The sequence below is a fragment of the Mauremys mutica genome, chromosome 6 (genome assembly GCF_020497125.1).
Source record: "Mauremys mutica isolate MM-2020 ecotype Southern chromosome 6, ASM2049712v1, whole genome shotgun sequence".
In the NCBI taxonomy this organism is placed as follows: Eukaryota; Metazoa; Chordata; order Testudines; family Geoemydidae; genus Mauremys; species Mauremys mutica.
The window spans coordinates 17,455,081-17,474,910 of NC_059077.1; the positions used below are offsets into that span (position 1 = coordinate 17,455,081).

General features: G+C 40.1%; 1 protein-coding gene across 4 annotated transcripts in view; it reads left to right on the forward strand.

The window, feature by feature from the left end:
- Window positions 1–19,830, forward strand: part of DCC (DCC netrin 1 receptor) — a 782,056-nt gene that overhangs the window by 733,218 nt on the left and 29,008 nt on the right. For all 4 annotated transcript variants that reach the window (XM_045020222.1, XM_045020224.1, XM_045020225.1 and 1 more), the window contains exons 24-26: window positions 911–1,137; window positions 5,462–5,578; window positions 10,099–10,254. In XM_045020222.1, coding sequence (XP_044876157.1) covers window positions 911–1,137; window positions 5,462–5,578; window positions 10,099–10,254 — 500 coding nt within the window. The remainder of the gene's footprint in view (window positions 1–910; window positions 1,138–5,461; window positions 5,579–10,098; window positions 10,255–19,830) is intronic.

Below are 19,830 nucleotides of genomic sequence, written 5' to 3' on the forward strand. Positions count from 1 at the left end.
GACTTTTTAGGTAGCTGCAACAGAAAGCTCTTGATTTATATTTAAGTTGCATACGTTTTCTTTAACAGCAGATGCACATATGTCGCTGAATGTGTTTGCGTGCATGTTTTGTATATATACACACACACTGTATGGTCTTGTAAGGATAGAACATATTGTAATGAATATACATAAGGAGGAAAGTTAATGTTGCTGTGGGGTATATCACTCTGAATTTCTTAGCTTTTGTGTGATAAAAATCATGTTTTAATATACTTTTAAGAAATATAATGTATGCTGTAGCTGTTTATGGAACGTATGAGACCTGCAGGACACTGCGGGAATATATTCTGCATTATTCAATTGCTGTTGCTATATGTAGTTAAATCAGAAATTATAGTCTTCCCAAGAGGAACTTCACAATTCCCCTATTGTTTCTGGAAGGATTTTTTCTCCAATTGCACATCAGCTGGTGCACAGATGACCTACCCTGCTGAGCCCCAAGCCCACCCTCTGGAGCAATCAGCAGTATTTCCTCTCACTTGCCCCTTTCATTCATCTCCTAAACATATGCTGTCAGTGAGACACCTTCATGTCTAGCTCTAAGGGATTGGCAAGTGGCCTCATCTGGAACTAACACCAGTGCCACTTCATGGATCAGCAAGCAGCTGGTGCTAGACAGTGAGACACCTGGTACACACCCGCCATGCCCTGGGGATTTAACATATCATGGCTATAATACCTTTATCTCTAGAGGCCTAAAGGCATAGCCGTCAGAGCCAAGATAACTGGTTCCTAAGCCTTGTAGGACAAACCTAAATGGATTTATTTGTTGCGTAACCTGAGATCACTTATATTTTACGGGCTTTTTGTTGTTGTTGTTGTTGTTGGGGGATGTTTTCTTAGATTTCAATCTGGACTTTTTCCACAGAAAGCGTGCTACCCATAGTGCTGGTAAAAGGAAGGGCAGCCAGAAAGACTTGAGGCCCCCTGACCTCTGGATACACCATGAAGAGATGGAGATGAAGAATATTGAAAAGCCATCAGGTTCTGACCCCTCAGGAAGAGACTCGCCGATGCAGAGCTGTCAAGACATCACGCCAGTCAGCCACAGCCTGTCTGAAACTCAGCTGGGCAGCAAGAGTGCCTCCCAGTCTGGTAATATCACTGCCATTGTCCTCAATGAAATGGTCCAGCCCTAACCTGCCTGGAGCTGTTTTTAACTTCAAGCATCTGTAGTGATATGAAAATATTCTCTTTGGGGGGTAGAATAACACAGTCAGTCCTGAAATCAATAAACCTGGGTGCTATGGTCCAGATTTGGCCTAGCTGTATGCAGTTATGTCAGAGAGAGAAAAGGGTGCTCATACTCCTTGTACATGGACCTGCCACCCTCCCATTGTTGCACTCCTAGACATAAGGATCGAGGAGTCTAGACCCACCAAAGGGAGCAGCCAGCAAAATCAAGCCAACACAGGGTGGAAATGTGCAGTGTGCATTTGTAAAGGGTACTACAGTGGTTGTTCTAAAATGTGCCTCTGAGGGACTCCCCTGCTGCAGGCCCCCTCCACCATTGCCAGCCATGATTAACACGCCCAATAGAGTTCTGGTGGTATTGCCAGCTCCAGGCTTTCAAAAATCACAAGTCAGGCCATCCACAGATTGGTTTAAAAATCACAAGATTTAAAAATAATTAATTTAGGCTCTGTTTATTTGCCTTCTGGTGTTGGAGTATTTAGAGTCATGCTGTCAAGATAATAACCAGATTCCAGCAACTGGGGCTCTAGCAAACACACCAATTATCAGAAGACTTATAATAACATTGTGAGAGTTGGCAACACTGCAACTGGGCATGGTGGCAGATACTTCTCGTCTAATGTAATAGCATGACTAGCTGCATGGGTAGCTTCTAATGCAAGTGGAGCAATACATATGCTGAAATTTAGATCTGAGGGAATGAAAAATCACCTGGACCCACAATTGATGAACAAAGTGTATTGTATACAATATTAGAAGGTTTTAGCTTATCATAATCAAATATTCCCAATTGCTTTAATTCAAACATTAAGCAACTCAGTAGTGTCTACAGAACAGGTAGTGTCTGCAGAACAGGTAAATTTCATTTTTCCAAAATGACATGCTACTTTGCATCGGTTAATAATTAGAAGAGTATGCATCAGGTTTGATTTCTACTCCATTCTTTTGTGATTGGCTCAGAACTTCAGCTGGAAATCAAATGTTATTGAGAGCTTGTCTGCACAGTCAATTAGTGCACCGCAAGCCGGGGTGTAAATCTTCAGTGTCTGAGCCTGCTCATATGAACTGGTCATGTGGACCCTACTGTATGACCCAGCTAGTCAAAGGGTACTATGGTACTTTAGCAAAAACAACGAGGAGTCCTTATGGCACCTTAGAGACTAACAAATTTATTTGGGCATAAGCTTTCATGGGCTAGAACCCACTTCATTAGATGCATGGAGTGGAAAATACAGAGCCAAAAGGGTACTCAGAAGTCACCTACTACAAGACTGGCCCAACAAAGAAAGTAACCACTCAATAACAGACCTAAAAGTGGCAATTCTTCAACAACAAAAAAACTTCAATAACAGACTCCAACATGAAACTGCAGAACTGGAATTAATTTGCAAATTGGACACCATCAGATTAGGCCTGAATAAAGACTGGGAGTGGATGGGTAATTTCCCCAATACTAATTTCCCCCTTCTGTTACTCACACCTTCTTGTCAACTGTCTGAAATGGTTTCGGGCCACTCTCATTACCACTTCAAAAGTTATTTTTCCTCCCTTGGTATCCTGCTGTTAATTGAATTGTCTCGTTAGACTGACCTCACACTTGGTAAGGTAACTCCCATCCTTTCATGTATTTCCTGTATTTTCCACTCCATGCATCTGATGAAGTGGGTTCTAGCCCACAAAAGCTTATGCCCAAATAAATTTGTTAGTCTCTAAAGTACCACAAGGACTCCCCATTGTTTTTGCTGATACAGACTAACACGGCTACCACTCTGAAACCTATGGTACCTTAATGTACAGTTGCAGGCTCCACATGGTGGACACGGCAGGCTAGCATACTGGCTTGCCATGCACTAAGTCTCCGTGTAGACAAGCCTTGAGTTTGCATTCCACTTTAGGAGACTCTATTGGTGGTGGTGAGGAGGATGGGAATGACAGAGTGGGGGTGGGGAACACAGTGGGAAAAAAATCAAATGAAATGGAGCAGAGAGACAACACAGTAAAAAAGAGTTTTGCCACCGTAAGTGAGACCAGAATTTGGCCCAGAGAGAAAGAAAGTCTCATGCAAAAAATGCAATTTAAGTGTAGTATATAGGCAGCCTAGCTTTTCTTTTCTATCCTTAAATAGTACATAATTCCCTTTCATTAGAGACATTTTTTTCAGTAATAAAATTTAATGGGGTGGGGAAGAAGAAGCAATATATAGATTCAAAATATAAGTATATTTGGCATGTGTTTGCATGGCTGCATCACTCATGAGTGACAGAGACAAGTTAGTCTGGAAAATCACATAGGGTTTTAAATAATGCAGATTCTTTGGTGTTATATATGATGGTAAATGCTTAGATTTCTTCAGCTGCTACTATTGTTTGTATCTCTATTCCTTACCTACCATAAGAGGTACAGGCTTTAGTGTTAAAGAAATGGCAGACCTAATAGGATTTAAAACCTCTAGAATGATCTAAAAATCATAGGTTGCCGTCAGGATTTTAGGGTTTGATATCTTACATAGTGGTTTGTCTTTTTTTAATTTGTATTGGATTAGCACCTAGAGGCCCCAGCTTCATTGCATTAGGCACTTTACAAACATACAACAAAAAGATAATCCCTGCCCAAAAGACTGTATAATCTATTCATAAGTAAAATGATTGTGGGGCATAATCCAAAACCAATTAAGATCAACTGGAGTTTTTCCATTGACTTCAATGATCTTTGGATCAGACCCAAGATAAGCAGTGGTCACAGCACACCAGTTGCCTAACCAGAAGGGCTAGATACAAATACATGCAAACAACTAGGCCAGATACAAATACTTTTATAGTACTGGGAATCCTAGAATAGCCAATTGAATAAAACATATTGTCTTTGCCCTATTTAATCACTTGGGTTTTGACCTTAAAACAGTTACTGGTGCAAGAGTGAGATTTTAGTCCTGAAAACTAAATCAAGATAATTTGAAGGAAAGAAGGAAAGAGTTTTGTGGAGAGTCTTATTAAAAAAAAAATTCACGAGCTGCTCAGAGGTTTAGAAAGGAATAGCCCCAGTGGAGATGAGTAGGCAAAATGGAGGTGAACTACTCAAAGATACCAAATAAATTCAGTTTATTTTGTTATGGCAATAATAAACTCATTTTCCCCATGGTGGTATAACTACTTATGTGATATTAATATAATATACATATCAGACATGATACAATCTAAGAATCAGAAAACATATCTTCTATTTCATTGGGAATTACTTTACCAAACATCCCACTGAAAACAAGGTACCTCCATGACCAGAGATAGTTACCCTAGCTTCTTTGGTTACACCAACATCTCTGTATGAGTGTAAGGCCTGGTCCACACTAAAAAGGGGGTTCGAATTAGGGTACGCAAATTCAGCTACGTGAATAGTGTAGCTGAATTCGAAGTACCCTAATTCGAACTACTCACCCGTCCAGACGCGGCGGGGTCGAACTCCGCGGCTCCAAGGTCGACTCCGTCACCGCCGTTTGCAGTGGTGGAGTACCGGAGTCGACCGCGGCGCTTCCGGAGTTCGAACTATCGCGTCTAGATCAGACGCGATAGTTCGAACTCCAAGAAGTCAAACTCACTGCGTCGACCCGGACGGTAAGTGTGGACTAGCCCTAAGTGGACTAAAACTTCTAGTTTGACTACCTGAAGATACCTACATCTATATTTCAGTATAAATAATATGATAATGAAACGCCTGTTTTTTGTAGCTGCTGAGCCAATCATTTGAATTGGCTGGGACTTAGTGGGTGCATATAAAGCATCTCTGCAGATAAGGCCAGTTATTTAGGTACTAGATTCTGGATTTAGATGTCCAACTTTATGCACCCAAATCTGGCCATGATACTTTGTTTGAACTTTAAGGGAAGTGGGTAATAAGTAATGTTGAGGCAGAGGGTTAGTGTCATTTTTATGAAGCGATTTTTGTTTCAGCAGCAGGGAGAAAGGAGAGATAAACCAGGATGTGATTGTAAAGGGAGAAATTTACATTTAAAGACAGTTGTAAGAAAATGAGAAACAACCATTTTATTCAGGAATGGTGTCTGAAGTAGTCTGTGCAGAGCTATTAGGAGATGATGCCATTTAAGTGACCAGTTTTAGTGATAGATGTCTGAAAAAATATCCATTCACTTTACTGCAAGACATACGGTAAAGAGGGAAACAGTTTTGTGTATAGCCATTATTAACATAGCCACTGTGTTGCTTTTCACTAGGTCCTGACACGGAGGATGTGGGAAGTAGTATGTCCACGTTAGAGCGCTCGCTTGCTGCCCGCAGAGCCACACGTGCCAAGCTCATGATTCCGATGGATTCACAACCAAGCAACCCTTGTGAGTAGTGCATCTCTTACTCCCGCTTACAATTTTATGTGAAAACAATAGAGTCTCTTCCATTTGAGGATCTCAAAGGATTACAAATATTAATTTATTAAGCCTCATAATACAACTACGGTAAGTAGCATTAACCACATTTTACAAGGGAGTAAACCATGGCTTCCCAAGGCTTCACAATAATTCAGTAGGTGGGAATAGAATCAAAAAGTCCTGACTTCCAGTCCACTGCTCTAACCATTAGACCACACATTTCCTATGTGTACAGTACTTGGGGAAACATATTACAAAGAGTTATATTTACTATGATAATTGCTTTTCTTCATTATAAAATTTAGCCAGCAAATTTACTTTTATGCATTACTGTGCAGTGTGATTCCCAACATGGATTACAGGATGGAGATGTTTTTCTCTGGAAAGAATCCCTTGGTTTCAATGAACTGCTGAACACACATTAAATCTGGACATTATTTGGTATTTGTTACATTACCAGTAATCTATAAGGCCCTGATCCAGCAGCCCATTACACAGGTGCTTAACTTTAAGCACATGAGCGGTCCCATTGATGTCAATGAAACAACTTGTACTTTAAGGTAAGGAAGTACTTAAATGTACTGAGGCAAAAATCATTCTTGGGAACTGTGTCCTTTTTAGGCTGTATCCACTTGTAGATAACATGATTGCATACACACTTTGACATTCTGGCCTGATATGCTGTTCCCTAAGGGGAGTTGTAAACATAAAAAATATTGGCGAATGCACAGGATAAAAATTCAGTGGGTTTGATTTTGATCTCATTTACTCCAGAGAAAATCAGAAGTCACATTACTGATGTTGATGGGCCTGATAATCCTCTCTCACACTAGACTTATGCTGCAATAACTGCACTAGCTGCACTAGCATTACTCCTGATTTACCCTGATACAAGGTATAGATGAATAAGGGCAGTGGAATCACACTGATGTAGAAGTGTTGTAGGCAAGATCAGAGGCAAACTCATTGTAATTGCAATGGTACAATACCACTGTAAGTAAAATCAGTCCACTTTATAGTAGGTCAGTGTCTATGGATAAACGTGCTGTTGGGGTTTTTTAGGATCAAATCAAATAGTTTTAGAAGGGTGAGGTCCTGTTTTCTATCTGTATCCTACTCTCACTAGTATATGTCTAATAGAGAGATTATAATATATAATGATACATGGGGGAAAAATTGATCTCACATTTAGGTCTAATTTGTGAACTTTTTAGCCTGGGTTGTAATGAACCTGTTTCTTTCTCCATAAAATAAAAGTGGTATGTTTTTAAGGGGCTTGATCATATTTTTTAATTTCTCTGACTCAATGTGCCAAGCATTGAAAGTGATAGGAAATAAGCTATAGAAAGGACTGAAGAAATGAAAACAGGTAATTATTCCGAAGTAAAATAAACACATTGGCACTGTTAAATGGCAACATAGATGCAACTTCAGCTGATCTTAAAAAGCACAGAAAATCAGTTTATTTGGGTTCTTCAGGATCAAATGAGCTATTTAATGAAACGTTTTGTATTGACGTGAAAGGGCAAAACGTTGGTGAGTTTCGTGATGCTACAAGTGAGACTGTTTGAGGCCATCGTCGTTATTGAAATGTCGCCATGACGATACTCTTAAGTCTCTAAATTCCTTCACAAAAAGTCACTAAACTTGATAAAGCAATTGAAGGGGGTTGCATAGGGTCTAGGCAGATTACAGTCCAATGACACTAAAGTCAGTCTCAGTGGAAAACTGGCTTAATCTGATTAATAATGAAGACCTGGACCCACACAAGGACAAAACTGAAAAACAATTCAGAGCATTGTTTCCAACACATAACCATCGCAATTGATCTCAAATACGCAGATCAAAGAGCTGAGAGCTGAGCTGAAAACCAGAAAAGAGGCTGAAATGCAGCTGATGATACATAGTCCTAAATACCTTCCTTCTCCCCAAGCATTTAAAATTGAAGATCTGGATTTCGATCCCAAGTCTGTTTGTGAAGGAGGCTATATCACAATTTGTTGTATCAAAATGGTGACAAGTTATGGAGTAAAATCTTGGAAAATAGGACAGTTGAATTCAGAGTGTTATCTATTGGTGAAAGACCTGTGCTCCTTCTCAGCACCAACACAACATTTGTTTTCATTTTCTGATTGGCTTACTCAAAACGTATTAATAGGGTAGGGTGACCAGATGTCCCGATTTTATAAGGACAGTCCCAATTTTGGGGTCTTTTTCTTATATAGGCTCCTATTACCCCCCACCCCATCCCGATTTGTCACACTTGCTGTCTGGTCACCCTATAATAGGGTAGGTGCTGACAACTAATAACTTGACAAAAGTGTGTATCATTATATAAGGGCAAATTTTTTAAAAAGGAGGTAGAAAAATTTTGACTACTTAGTATTATGTTCTTGTGATTTACCTACAGAATTCCAATCTATTCATTTCTTATAAAACTTACATCTGTATGAGGAAGAAATATGCTCATAGAATGAATCACTTTTGGGGGTTTATTTTCACTGATTTTTTATTTAAGTATTTTTTCCGAAGTTGTGGAAAATCAAAACAACCCTGTTTTGGGGGTGGAGGCGATCATGTTGATGTTGTGTTGGGCAATATTTGGGGACTTTGGGCTATTGAGCACAGCTTTGGAATTTCTACTTCATAATCTCAATGAGCCATACTTAGATTACATTTTTATAGGGCGAAGTGAAAAATTTTTTATGCAGAAGGGCAGTGGTCAGGAAGATCCAAAATTTGGTAAGGGAATTTCTGCTTTCAAACTCCTAAAGCATCCATATCAAATACAAATTCAATTCTTGGTAGGCTATGTCAGAACAAATTTCTTGTCATATTACAGAGGTTTATTGAAAATGCTTGAAGCTATCTTTTCCCTTAGCTTCTCTACATAAATATAACATTACAGTGAATACTTTGATTTTTTTTAAAATTCTTATTACCTATGCCTTGGAGAAGAATGAAGGGATGGACTTCAATAAATGTGTTGGGTTTTTATGACTCAATACAGAATGATTGTTTTTGCAGTGCATTAACAGTGTTACAAGCAGGAAGACTATTATTTAACCTTTCAAAAGTGTGAATAAAATGATTTCCACAGATAAAATTAAATCTTTGAATAGTAAGACTACTATTCTAAGGATGAGTAAATTGAACCTAGACATTTTGAATGTTCAAAATACTATGATTATCATTTCTTAATAAAAGTTTTGTGAGGTTCTACGCTTCCCATTATCCTCTGGAAGTACAGAAATGCCCAACAAAGACTGTATCGTTTAGTGCTTAAAGAAGTAAGAAGGAATAAGCTTTGGCACAACCACTGACTCTTTGTGTGACCTGGGGCAAATTTCCGAGTTTACGACTCTGTGTGGTGGATGTAATAAAGGCTAGAAGTAATAATAATGTCTACTTTAACATTTATAATATTGTTTGCAATTCATGTGTGAAAAGTGGTACATAAGCCAAAAAAAAAAATCATCATTGGGCCAGATCTTGAAGTTCCTACTCAATGTTTACTCGGGCAAAACTTTTGTTAAAGTCAGTGGGAGTTTCCCTGAGTAAGAAGTGCATAAAAACTGGTAAAGGAATTCAGAATTTGGCCCATTCTTTTTGTTATTGGTTGTTTATTCCTGGATTGTTCAAAACCAGAACATATTGGAAATCACGCACAAGAAATCCTGATTTCATTAGATTTTGAGCCAGTTTCCAAACCAAAATGATTCATATGCTTTGGAGAAGTCTTACATGTTCAGGTGACTAATCTGTGCATAACCCATTGTTTCTCTTTCCTGTCTTTGTTGGTTGTAATTCCCATTAGAACTATTAGAGTTAAAGGTACACACTGAGTGAGGAAGTAGGGCCAGTCTCAATTACACTGGTGTAAATCAGGAATAACTTTAGTAGAGTCACTACTCTGAAACCTAAGATTATATCCTGGCCCTTAAAGCCTTGATCCATCCATTTTCCTTTCAAATAGTTGTCACTTAACAGGAAAATATTCAAACTTGTCTGCCTAATCTGCATCCGTGGGCCAAATTCTGCTTACACTTACAATGGTGTAAATCCAGAGTTGCTCTATTGAAACAGGCATTTATGTTTGCAGATAGTTTCATACATAAAAGTGGCTTTTTGTATGTGAAAATATCTCAGTCACATGAAACATGCCTATTTCTGTATACAGATGTGGTATATGTATGTATGTTGGTGTGTCTATAAAGAGCATACACGCATTGTTTGTTTGTTTGTTTATTTATTTATCTGCTATTTATATTACCATAGCATTTAGGATCTAGTCATGGATCAGGACCCCACTGTATCAGGCATGATACAAAATACATATTTTGTGACTGCAGTTTGGGCACCGTGCTTTGGAAATGTAGCCATGGGTAGTCTTCTGCTAGATCCGTCCATTTATTTTTAACCTTCTACAAATACCCACAGAATGTTAAGAGATCTTTAATTCTCTCTCTCCTTCTCTCTCTTTTCAGCTGTTGTCAGTGCCATCCCAGTGCCAACACTAGAAAGTGCCCAGTACCCAGGAATTCTGCCATCTCCAACATGTGGATATCCGCATCCGCAGTTCACTCTCCGGCCCGTGCCATTCCCAACACTCTCTGTTGACCGGACTTTTGGAACCGGAAGAAGTCAGTACAGTGCCTTACCTTTTATTTTGATGTTTGTTTTCTGATTAAGTGCTTTGAAGTGGTGTTTAGACTGGAAATAAGGCATACATTTTTAGTAGTGAGGGTAATTAATCATTGGAACAGGGGTTGTGTTGGATTTTCCCTCACTGGCAAATTTTAAATCAAGATTGGATGCTTTTCTAAAAGATCTGTTCTAGTGCAAACAGGAATAATTTTGTGAAAGTTCTATGGCCTGCAGGAGATCAGACTAGATGATCACAATGGGTCCTTTGTGACCTTGGAATCTCTGAATCTATGAAATAGCAAACACAGTATTAATTTCTTATCAGGAGGACAGTATACTTTAAAGGAAGGCTTATAACTAGCTTAGAGTTTGTGTACAAATTAATTTGAACAAAATGACATCTCACCTCATGACTGGGTTCCTCTGGGTGTTTTCTGGTATGAGCCAGTAATAAAAAGGAAAATATCTGCAGTTGTGTAGTACAGTATAATTTTGAAGTGTAGTAAGAATGCATGCAGTCTTTGCAGTTAATTCCTTCCTCTCAAAGTTAACCAGTATACAATATAAAAAGAATACATTGTGGGTTGCATTTTCAAAAAAGCACTCCATCCTGGCCTAACTCGAAATCAATGGCAAAATTCACATTGACATCAATAGAAAAATTCCATTGATTTCAGTGGGAACAGAATTAGGCCAATGTTGATTGGTCTTCAAAATCCCACCCAGCATTCTCTATATTAAACCCAGGTTTGCCAAAATTGCACTAATATTTTCTTACCAGCAGATTTGTTCCTTATAAAACATTGTCATCATATACTCCTTAAACTCGGTGTTCATCTGTGTTTAATTAGGCATTCTTGTGCATTTGGAGGATCAAAATATTATGGTAGAGAGCTCGTTAGTTTGTACCAGGTGGACTGAGAATACTGATCAGGGGAGACACCAGAAAGCCTTGCTTCACACCTCTTCTTAGAGGTTGAAAGTTGTTGCACCTCTTCAGGGTCGTCTGTGTCAAATCCCCCCAAGTTTTAAAACCCCTTGGTTTGTACCAAAACAAGATTTATTAAGAATTGAAAGAATTGGATCAAAATAAAAAAAAAATCTGCATAATGTACCTAGCCTTAAACTCTGCACCAAGTTATCTAGATAGGTCCAAGCCATGTCATTAAACTTGGAAGAAATAGTTTATGCTTCTGGAGAATGCATACTTTTACCGGCTTGCCCCTTTGTCCATGACAGTTTGGCAGGGCAGCATTTCTTAGACTCAGGCATCTCGTATCATCCTTTGCCCCCTCATCCTCTCAGTTTACTTTAAACTGCCTTCCTATGGCATCTTCCACAAAGATATTACCATATATGGACCCTTCCGGAAGGATATAACAGTCTTGCATGAAATAATAATACCTATCTCTTACATAGCATTTTTCATCAGTAAATCTTAAAGCACTTTACAAAATGGATCAGTATCATTATCGCCATTTTACAGATGGGAAAACTGGGGCACAGAGAGGTAAAATGACTTGTGCAAAGTCGTCCAGGAGGCTAACGGCAGAGCTAGGAATAGAACCCATGTTTCCTGAATTCTAGACCATTACACTCTCCACTAGCTCACACTGCTTGCTGTGGCATAGATTTACCAGACTTATATTCTTTAGAGAAATAGATTGGTGCACTTTTGTTCCTGTACTCACTTTACAGTTTATAATGCTCTTTGGAAAACATACACACATAACAGTTGTCCCTCAGCCTCACCTTCACCCCTTATTTTGAAATATGCAGTCCTAACATCATGGGCCATATGTTCTAGCCCAGGGGTCAGCAACCTTTCAGAAGTGGTGTGCCGAGTCTTCATTTATTCACTCTGATTTAAGGTTTCGTGTGCCGGTAATACATTAAAGTTTTTAGAAGGTCTCTTTCTATAAGTCTATAATATATAACTAAACTATTGTTGTATGTAAAGTAAATAAGGTTTTTAAAATGTTTAAGAAGCTTCATTTAAAATTAAATTAAAATGCAGAGCCCCCCGGCCTGGTGGCCAGGACCCGGGCACTGTGAGTGCCACTGAAAATCAGCTCACTTGCCCCCTTCGGCACGTGTGCCATAGGTTGCCTACCCCTGTTCTAGCCTATGACCATGCTTTTGCATGTTAATTATCCTAGCTCGAGGGCTCATATTGTCTTATAATTCCCTCTTAACGTTATTCTACTCTTCAGTATGAATTACTGACATATTTATGTCAATCTATCACACACATTTTTCATATTGCTGGCAGTCTGTGCTGCTAGTTCATGGAGAATAAATTCCATGAGTGGTTTTTCTCCTGTTTGATTTTTGCTTTCAGTCATTACGGTCAGACCCAGAGACACTGGCAATTGACATTTCAGTAGAAGGCTTATTGGTAGACTGTGGGCCTAGATGTTTTATCCAGGAACCCAGTATCATTGTCACCTTCTTCCCCTACAATGACTGGATCCAATACAAAGCTAAATGGTAGTTGCCTCTGGAGGGCCTGGCTGGAGCAGCTGACTCTTGGCTGGATGTTTCTATGTGAGAGTATAGACCTCCCTCACCCCCAAATTATCACAGAGTTAACATGCGGAAACACAGGGTCTTCAGCTTTGTGATGTATGGACACCAAATTTGGGAGGAGAATTTTAACTTCCCATTACAAGATGTTGGATTCTGCCTACCCATGGAGATGGAAGAGAAGATTGGCAGATTGGAATGTGTGGTCTTTATCCTGGAGAGTTTTTTAAAAAAAAATGTGGATGCATGGGCAATTGCACCTCTTGATAGGCACTTTGATAGTGTTCACTGGGGCAATGTGGAGCAGGGATCGTACATTTCATAAGTATGTTTCATGATACATTTCACAAGGGATTATATATTTAATAAATTGTCAAAAGTATAGGCATGCACAAACTTGCCACTCCCCTGAAGAGCACTGGACAGGAGGTTGGTGTCCTGTTCCCCATATCTTGTAGATGGCCTCCCACAGGATGGATTGGAACATGACTGCCTCCTTTTGAGAGAAAGCCCTTTGCTCCCCTCTCTGGACTCTGCTAGGTCAGCCGCTATCATCTTGTCCTCCTTGTGGCATTACCTCATCTTTTTTCTAATACCTCCAGACCTCTCCTGTGACCTCTCACAGCATTCACCCTATCAAGTGCCTTCATCCACAAACAATTATTTTACATTGCCAGACTTATCCCCAGAGGATGTCATAGCACACCTCAGTCATCTGACCAATATCTTACCCTTTTCTTGTGAAAAAAAATGCATGTTTGAACTGAGTCTGACCAACCTACCCACCCTGGAATCATCACTGGAAGCAGGTGGTGAGAGCAACTGAACATTTCTGAACAGCCATGATTGATCCAAAGTAGATATTTCTGCAGATCTCCAGTAGGAATTGTGAAGTACTACTCTCAGAATGACATCTTGAAAATTTCTGGCTAAATATTTCGCTTTTACACAGCAAAGTAGAAATGAGGAGAATTATCTGTGGATAAATTTCCACACATGCAGCAAACCAGGTGCGAAGTCAAAGAAGACATTGTTACTTCTGCAGCATCCATCAGAGATGCAGGAGACTCAGCTGCAAAATATGACAAAAAGGAGCACCACAAAACTCCATACACAAAAAAATCCATAAGGCAGAAACTATTTTCATATATGTTTGTTTTATCAAATAACCAGCCAAGCAATTTCCTAGCTTTCTGTAACAGCATGGTGGGTTAGCCTTCTGCCTGAGTGGAATGGAGGAGAGGCTAGATAGATAGATAGATAGATAGATTTGTGTGTGTGTCTGTGTGTATGTATGTGTATGTATGTATGTACATTCCTGCTCTCTCTACTAATGCTCCCACCACTGAACACAGGGACTGGCAGCAGCACATAATATGAAAGAATGGCTGCGCTCCTTGTTGCACATTTCCTTCCTACACACTCAGCCAGCAGACAACATTAAAAAGCAGCTGGAGAATCTGCTTCATGTTTGGCTCACCTTACCAGGTCTCCCATATGGCTTCTCTCCTGCAGAAAATGGTTTCAGCAAAATTACTCTAGGATTCTGACTCAGTCATATCCACTTCTTTGTCTTAATCTGATCATGTAGGGTTTTCTTGACAGTGAATGGCAATTGAAAATCATACTAGGGAAGGTGCATAAGGTATATTTGTATCCATTTGAACCACACAGTGAAAACCCCATGAGATTCTTGCCCCATTGCAGTAAAGTTTTAAAAAAATGAAATACATGCACTGTAATAATTCCTTTGCGGTGAATTCTACCTACTGTACTACGTGGCTGAACATGCTATTGATCAGGATGTAGCAATCTTTGAATACATCATGTGGAATGTCATTAGGGAAAGTGTTGCTGTGCATTCTGTAAAGTGGACCATGCTTGAACACCTCTTTCTGTTCCTGAAACCATTCATGGTTGACCTCAAAGCTTCCAGTGTTGAAAATCTTCCTTAAGCCAAGTTTTACTGTTCATCTTCTACTGAGAAGAAAACTTTAAAAAAAAAATGAAGGGCTAAGTCAGAATCAACCAGAACCTCCTTGAATAATACATCTGCTTGTTTGTTTTACACTATCAGTGAAATTTATATAAACCAATTATTATAGATTTGCTTTTCTATCCTTGCTGCCAGGAAATATATTTGTGTCATATTAAGGTGGCTTCACTCTGTGCTGCAGTTCCTCCTAACCATTAGCCTTCACCTAAGGAATCTGTCCGGTCTCTATTTTGAGCTGTTTCCCCAGAATCCTAAGGTACACGTTAAAGATTGTGAGATGCCGTGGGCGGCAATGTCATCAAACTTGCAGAGGATGCTCAGGTTTGTCTCCTCCCCATCAAGCACAGACTGTCCCCTTGAGGTCTCAGAATATGAGAGAAAAGAACAACTGGATGAGACCTGATGATTCATCCTTAACTAGGAAAAACACTGAAGTGGCACTGGTCAGGAAGAAGCAGTTTTAAGGACTAGTACAGGGGTTCTCAAACTGGGGTCGGGACCCCTCAGGGGGTCGTGAGGTTATTAGGTGGGGGATCATGAGCTGTCAGCTTCCATCCCTAACCCCACTTTGCCTCCAGCCCTGAGACCCCCTCTCCACCAGGCAGAAGCTAGAGGCGATGCGTGGAGTTTTTTGCCAGGGCATGCCTGGGGACGCATGACTCAAGCTATTGGGTGGGGCATGAACCTTTAAATTGTGCTCCCCGCTCTCAGCAGGCACCAGTTGTCTCTGGCAGAAGCCCCTAAACCCACCACCCTGCCGCAGGGCAGAAGCCCTGAGTTCCTCCTCCCCTGTCTGATAGAGAATGGAGAGGCCTTGGGGGCAGGAGGATCCATGGGCTGCACTTTAACTGTCAAAAGAGCCACATGTGGCTTGCGAGCCACGATTTGGCCACCCCTGTTCTATGCCATCTATACCAATATTCTAGTCATGAGATTTAGCCCATTGAGTTTCTGTGATGCCAATTAAGTCAAAATTTAGCTTGTGGACTAGTACTTCCATATGTTCTGGTCTATTCCCCCCACAGGTCTTGGTTTGATATATTTGAGAAGTATAATGATATCAGATGTATGAACTGTTCATTGTATATCTTTTACTGGGTGATATCTTTGAGAAGTGCTCCCACTTTGAATGTGGCTGTTAGCTCCACTCTGACATGAAGTCAGAGATAAGCCCGGGCTATATCAGCGTATGTTTAATCATGAATGGCAATCATGACCCAGAGGACAGGGTACCAGACTGGGATTTAGGAGGTGTCAGTTTTATTACTAGCTCTGTGTGACCCTGGGCTGCACTTCTCTGTGCTTCTGTTCCCCCTCCCATGCGTTGTCTTTTCTATTTAGATTATAAACTCTCTGGGGACAGGTTCTAGTTATTTGTATCGCACCTACACAATATGGCCCTCATTTCAGTTAGGGCCTCTGGCTTTATTGTAATACAAATAAGAATAATAAATTTGCTAGAACACCAGTTTTATTCTCAGGTGAGAAGTTTAGGTATTTATATTTATATTCTTGGGGAAAAGGTGCTGTGGGTTTTGGGTTTTATTTTTTTTGCATTTGCTAGAATAAGACAGATCCAGCTTCACTGTATTCAATAGAAATATTTCTGAAGTCATTTATGATGGACCAAAGAATTCATTTCTGAAAAAAAATATCTTTAAAGCTGCTCTAGTTTGTGTAGAGGAATCTCACTAGATTGTCATATGTGGCTCGGAGGGTCTGTAAGTTTGGCCACCCCTGGCATAGAAGGAAAAGTTAAAAAAAACCCATGGCATGTTTAGCCTTGAGAAAAGAAGACCTGATAGTCTTAAAATATATTAAGCTTATAAAGAGGATTGTGATCATTTGTTTTCCATGTCCACTGAAGGTAGGACATGAAATAATGGGCTTAATCTGCATCAAGGGAGATTTAGGTTAGTTATTAGTACAAACTTTCAAGCTATAAGGATAGTCAGTTAAGCAATGGAATAGACTTCCATGGGAGGTTGTGGAATTCCTGTCATTTGAGGTTTTTAAGAATAGGTTAGACAAACACCAGTTAGGGATGGTCTACGTTTACTTGGTCTTGCCTCAGCATAGGGGGCTGGACTATATAAGCTTTTGAAATCTCTTACAGGCCTATGTTTCTATGATTCTATTAGTCTATATGCAAATGCAAGAGAAAAGTAAAAGTATACAGTAGAATGCTGAGACTATGTTAAGTCCACCAGCTGCCTCTTGTTCTTCTAGTAGACAGTTCATTCCTTTTGGAATCCAGAAAAACATGACAGCAGCAGAGGATTTGAAGAAGTAAATAAATCTTCCACATTGTAAATGGAGCTTACCGGACATAAAAGTCCTCCAGTTAGGGTCTGATCCAAAGCCTGTAGAAATCAGTGGAAGGTCCTCCTATTGGTTTCATTGGGGTTTGGATCAGGTGCCAAGGTACAGCAATTATTTTTTTTTACCTTGTCAAAGCTCTTAACTTCAACAGTGAGGACAGTTGGGACCCAATACAATGTTTTTCATATTCAGGATTCTCTGAGAGCCTAGCTTCCATCAAAATCCTATTTTTAACTACAATATCTGTTCAAGTAATCAGAATTCTTCTGGGATTAGACATCAGTGCTGGGTTTCGTAAGGGCAAATGTCTAGCTTCTAAGTGGGAAATTGAGGTAACTGGATTGTGTGGTACCAGCAACAGACTCCTCTTCATCCATTATTTAAATAAACTTTCAGAGCTTCCATCTTCCATTCGCTCAGGAACCTGAACTAACTGCGAATTGATGGCTCTCATTAGGTTTTCAAGCATGTACGTTTTATTGTTTTAAAACTCCCTTCTCACATACTAGACATCTTCCTCAGACAACTTACTTTCAATATTTACAGCCCAAGTCAAACCTTCTAATTTTTATGGAATCCTTGCCTTCAATTGTAGATGGAGTGCTCAACCCCATCAAGTAGTATAGTATTATACTTTTGTATAATAAAAGTTATTGTAGTCTTCAGATTTTACAACTGTGCTTCCCTTCCAATATCCATCACCATCTTTCATTTCTAGCCCACTTGGATTTATACAGAAACTTTCTCAGGAGCTATATCTAATGCCCATTACTGTTAAGAATATCACTCTCTGCACTGCTGGTGCCAGCTGATCAAGTTTTTCTCTCTGAGACCATAAACTCAGAAGATAGCAGGCAGGTCAGTGGAGGTTAGCAATACATGCCTGTTCTCTCTTGTCTGTGCGTGTTGGTCAGCAGACTCCCAAAAGAAGTGGATTTGAAGGACGTGATAGCCTTGGGCACAGTAGAAGAAGTAGGCTCTTCCTAATATCATGAAAGAAAATGTGAGGCCAAAAGCAGGAGAAAAAGACAAAAGGCTGGATTTTTTTTCTTTAAGCACAGCTCTGAGCAAGGAGTCACCCTCAAAGACCTTGCCACTAAGACACACACCTTTGAGTCACAATTCTCCAGATTCTCCTTGGCCAGCAAGTAGTAGGGATGGAGCCAACATTCCACCATTCTCCATCCCTACTATTTGCCAACCTGCTCCCACAGCACTAGTTTACCTCTGTGCACCAAGTCAGAGATTTAAAGCTGCTTTTACTCTCCTGCACTGGCCTGTGGTCCAAGTCAAAGCCTAGTCCAAAGAGAACAGTCAAGAAAGAAGAGTAGAAGGGGCACACAGAGCAAGGGAGTGGACGGAAAGAAGAGTGGAGAGCCAGTCAGTGGCATCATTATGCAGAGAGCACTGAAAGTGAGGACAAGGAAACTTCACTACAACCAAGTAAACTTTCACAAACTACAAATATTTGTGACCTTGGTCACATCCTGTAATTAGTCTCCTCTGCCTGGAATCCCAAATTGCTGGAGAGGTCTGCAATATTGCCTCAGGAACAGATACAAGGATTCTGGAACAAAAATCCTCATTTCCATTTTTCAAAATTATTTTGCCACCTAGTAGGTTGTAATTACTTATATACATGGACATTAATTATTATAAAGTGCCTTGAGCTTTGTCTTGGATCTGTAATTACATGTTATTTCTACAATGAGTTCTGGATTTTGAAAGCAACCAGAGCCTCTAGAGCATTTTCATTCCCAGTATAACAAGTAGGCCAGATATCTAAGTGTCAGGAAGGTTGTTTTCTGTAGTAGAAGGATGAGCTGTTTGGGGTCTTGATTGATTGTTTGTTTTTGCTTTCTGGGCTCCAGCCACAAGATTAACAGTTGAGCTATGAGCCATTCTGGCTGGCACAGATATTAAGGAGTTTTTACCTGACTCAAGACTGGTAAAATCCAGTTTGCTCAAAATAAATACGTCCCTCCTCTGATTATACTTTGTTAACTTGTTTGCACCCTTCCACTGCTCTGTTTGCAAGTAAGGTAAAGATTTTTAGTCATTTAGGGAAGCTCTTGGCCTACTTACTAATGGGCAAACCCTGCTCTAGTGAGATTCCTCTACACTATGGGTCAGGATTTTGGAAATCCTCAGGAAACACAGTAGAGCCCAGGGCTGCAGGGCCTCCATGACTTTGCCTAGGATGCAGGATGTGGAATGGGAGTGTTGAGACACTGTGCAGAGCATAAGAACATAAGAACGGCCATACTGGATCAGACCAAAGGTCCATCTAGCCCAGTATCCTGTCTTCCGACAGTGGCCAATGCCAGATGCCCCAGAGGGAATGAACAGAACAGGCAATAACCAAGTGATCCATCCCCTGATGCCCTCTCCCAGACCCTGGCAAACAGAGGCTAGTGACACCATCCCTACCCATCTTGCCTAATAGTCATTGATGGACCTATCCTCCATGAATTTATGTAGTTGTTTTTTTAACCGTTATAGTCTTGACTTCACAACATCCTCTGACAAAGAGTTCCATAGGTTGACTGTGCATTGTGCAGAAGTGGCCAGCACTTGTGACAGGGGAGAGGGGATTCCTGGCCATCTTTCTGTTTAGTATACTATACCCATAACCAGCCAAGGTTTCTTCCTCACAGTCTTATTCCCCCATGGATAAATCTAGTTGGGCCTGTCGTGGTAGATAGAGGTGACTAGGATTTACTCCTTG